The 2,254-nt window shown below is 40.2% G+C and overlaps 1 protein-coding gene across 6 annotated transcripts in view; it reads right to left on the bottom strand.

Annotated features, from left to right (window-relative positions):
* Positions 1–2,254, bottom strand: part of RUFY2 (RUN and FYVE domain containing 2) — a 49,516-nt gene that overhangs the window by 29,253 nt on the left and 18,009 nt on the right. For all 6 annotated transcript variants that reach the window (XR_002771746.1, XM_023509648.1, XM_012801376.1 and 3 more), the window contains 2 exons: positions 1,736–1,837; positions 1,494–1,610 (listed from right to left, as the gene is read on the bottom strand). Coding sequence is in view for 5 of the 6 variants with exons in the window: in XM_023509648.1 (XP_023365416.1) it covers positions 1,494–1,610; positions 1,736–1,837 (219 nt within the window). In the remaining variant the exon portion in view is untranslated. The remainder of the gene's footprint in view (positions 1–1,493; positions 1,611–1,735; positions 1,838–2,254) is intronic.

The raw sequence follows: 2,254 nt of genomic DNA, 5'->3' as shown, positions 1-2,254 counted from the left end.
AAAAAAAAAAGAAAGAAATTTCTTAGGGCTAGGCATGGTGGCTCATGCCTGTAATTCTAGCACTTGGGAAGCCAAGGCAGGTGGATTGGCTGAGCTCACAGGTTCGAGGCCAGCCTAAGCCAGAGCAAGACCTCATCTCTAAAAAATAGCCAGGTGTTGTGGTAGCCACCCATAGTCCCAGCTGCTTAGGAGGCTGAGGCAAGAGAATCACTTGAACCCAAGAGTTTGAGGTTGCTGTGATCTGTGACACCAAGGCACTCTACCAAGGGTGACAAAGTGAGACTCTGTCTCAAAAAAAAAAAAAAAAGTTAATTTTAAATATGATTTTACCCATCTATTTTTGCTTTCAATTAAATGTGTTATTTTACGATAACTGCAAATTCATATGCATTTGTGAGAAAAGATAGATATCTGTATACCCTTATACCTCATTTCCTCTAATACTAATGTCTTGAAAAACTATACCAGTAGTACAGTGTCACAGCCAAGACACTGACATTGATATGGTCCAGAGTCTAGATACAGACCACAATTCCATCACTCAAGGACCCCCCCCACATTAAATTTTAGAGTCACATCATTCCTTCCTTTCCTTCCTTCTCACCCACCCCTGATCCTGGAAACAAATGTGCTCTCCATTTCAATAAGTTTGTCATTTAAGGAATGTTTTACTCGGCTCGGCGCCTGTAGCTCAAGCCGCTAAGGTACCAGCCATGTACACCAGAGCCGGTGGGTTTGAATCCAGCCTGGACCTGCCAAATAACAATGACAACTACAACCAAAAAAGAGCTGGGTGTTGTGGTGGGTGCCTGTATTCCCAGCTACTTAGGAGGCTGAGGCAAGAGAATCGCTTAAGCCCAGGAATTGGAGATTGCTGTGAGCTGTGATGCCACAGCACTCTACCCAGGGCAACAGCTTAAGGCTCTGACTCAAAAAAAGAGAATGTTTTACTAATATTTAAATATGTCCTTTTATATCTTCTATTTTTCATTTTTTGTAATGCTGGTCACATCCCATTCATTTTACAACTATAGACTGTAACTCAACAGTTTAAAAACCATTGATATAGCAGAATCTTAAAGAATTTGAGAGGATTGGCTCAGCACCTGTAGCACAGTGGTTACGGCCTGGTGGGTTCGAACCCGGCCTGGCCTACTAAACAACAGTGACAACTGCAACAAAAAAAAAAAGCTGGGCATTGTGGTGAGCGCCTATAGTCCCAGTTACTCTGGAGGTAGAGGCAAGAGAATCGCATAAGCCCAAGAGTTTGAGGTTGCTGTGAGCTGTGATGCCACAGCACTCTACTGAGGGCGAAATAGTGAGACTCTGTCTCAAAAAAAAAAAAAAAAAGAATTTGAGAGTATTAAGGGGTGAGTTTGCTATCCCACACCAAATAAAATAAGGCAGGTAGGGCTGAAAGAGACTTGAGATGGTGCTTGCTTGAGGTTAAGTTATTCCCAGGATTTTGCTAAAGTAACTTCAAAGTTACCTACCTGCCGTAACTGAGATTCATCTCGAAGCTGCCTTCTGGCTTCATTGTACATTTCATCCAGCCCCTGCCGAGAATGTTTATATGTTTGAAGCTCAGTTTCCACATCTATTTTAGTAACCTTGGAAGAAAACATAAAACCTTTTTATTCTATAATCACTAACACAAAAATATCTACTTTGTGAAAAGACCTTAAAAGTGTTAATTTCTAACACAGAAGAGTGTTTGAAAGCAATCTATGCTCACCTCTAGATGCTGCTGTGTTTTCATTAAAATCAATTTATTTTCACTTCGTAATTGATGATTTTCTTCTTGGAGTTTAATGATGTTATTCTTGGCTATTGCCAACTAAAAATAGGAAACAAAAATAATAAAAGAAAAAATAAATAAAAATAGGAACAGAGGCCAGAAAAATGATTTTATACTTGCTTCACAGGTTGTGTTTGTGGCTATAAACAATAGAAAATAAAATCTTAAAATCAGTAAAATGTCCCCCACATCCACAGAAACTTTCATAAGACAAATGTACTCATTAGGAGTTCCACTGGCACAATCAGTTAGCGTGCGGTATTTATACAAATGTACTCCTTATTATTCCACAATAGCAATTAATGAAGTTACACTCTCTTTTTTTTTTTTTTGAGATAGAGCCTCAAGGTATCCCCCTGGGTAAAGTGCCGTAGCATCACAGCTCACAGCAACCTCCAACTCCTGGGCTCAAGCAAGTCTCCTGCCTTAGCCTCCCAAGTAGCTGGGACCACAGGC

The sequence above is a fragment of the Otolemur garnettii genome, unplaced genomic scaffold, assembly GCF_000181295.1.
Source record: "Otolemur garnettii isolate 467f Iridium unplaced genomic scaffold, OtoGar3 scaffold00008, whole genome shotgun sequence".
Taxonomy (NCBI): Eukaryota; Metazoa; Chordata; class Mammalia; order Primates; family Galagidae; genus Otolemur; species Otolemur garnettii.
Note: the sequence above shows the minus strand (reverse complement) of the source record. Positions and strands in the feature narration are given on the sequence as shown.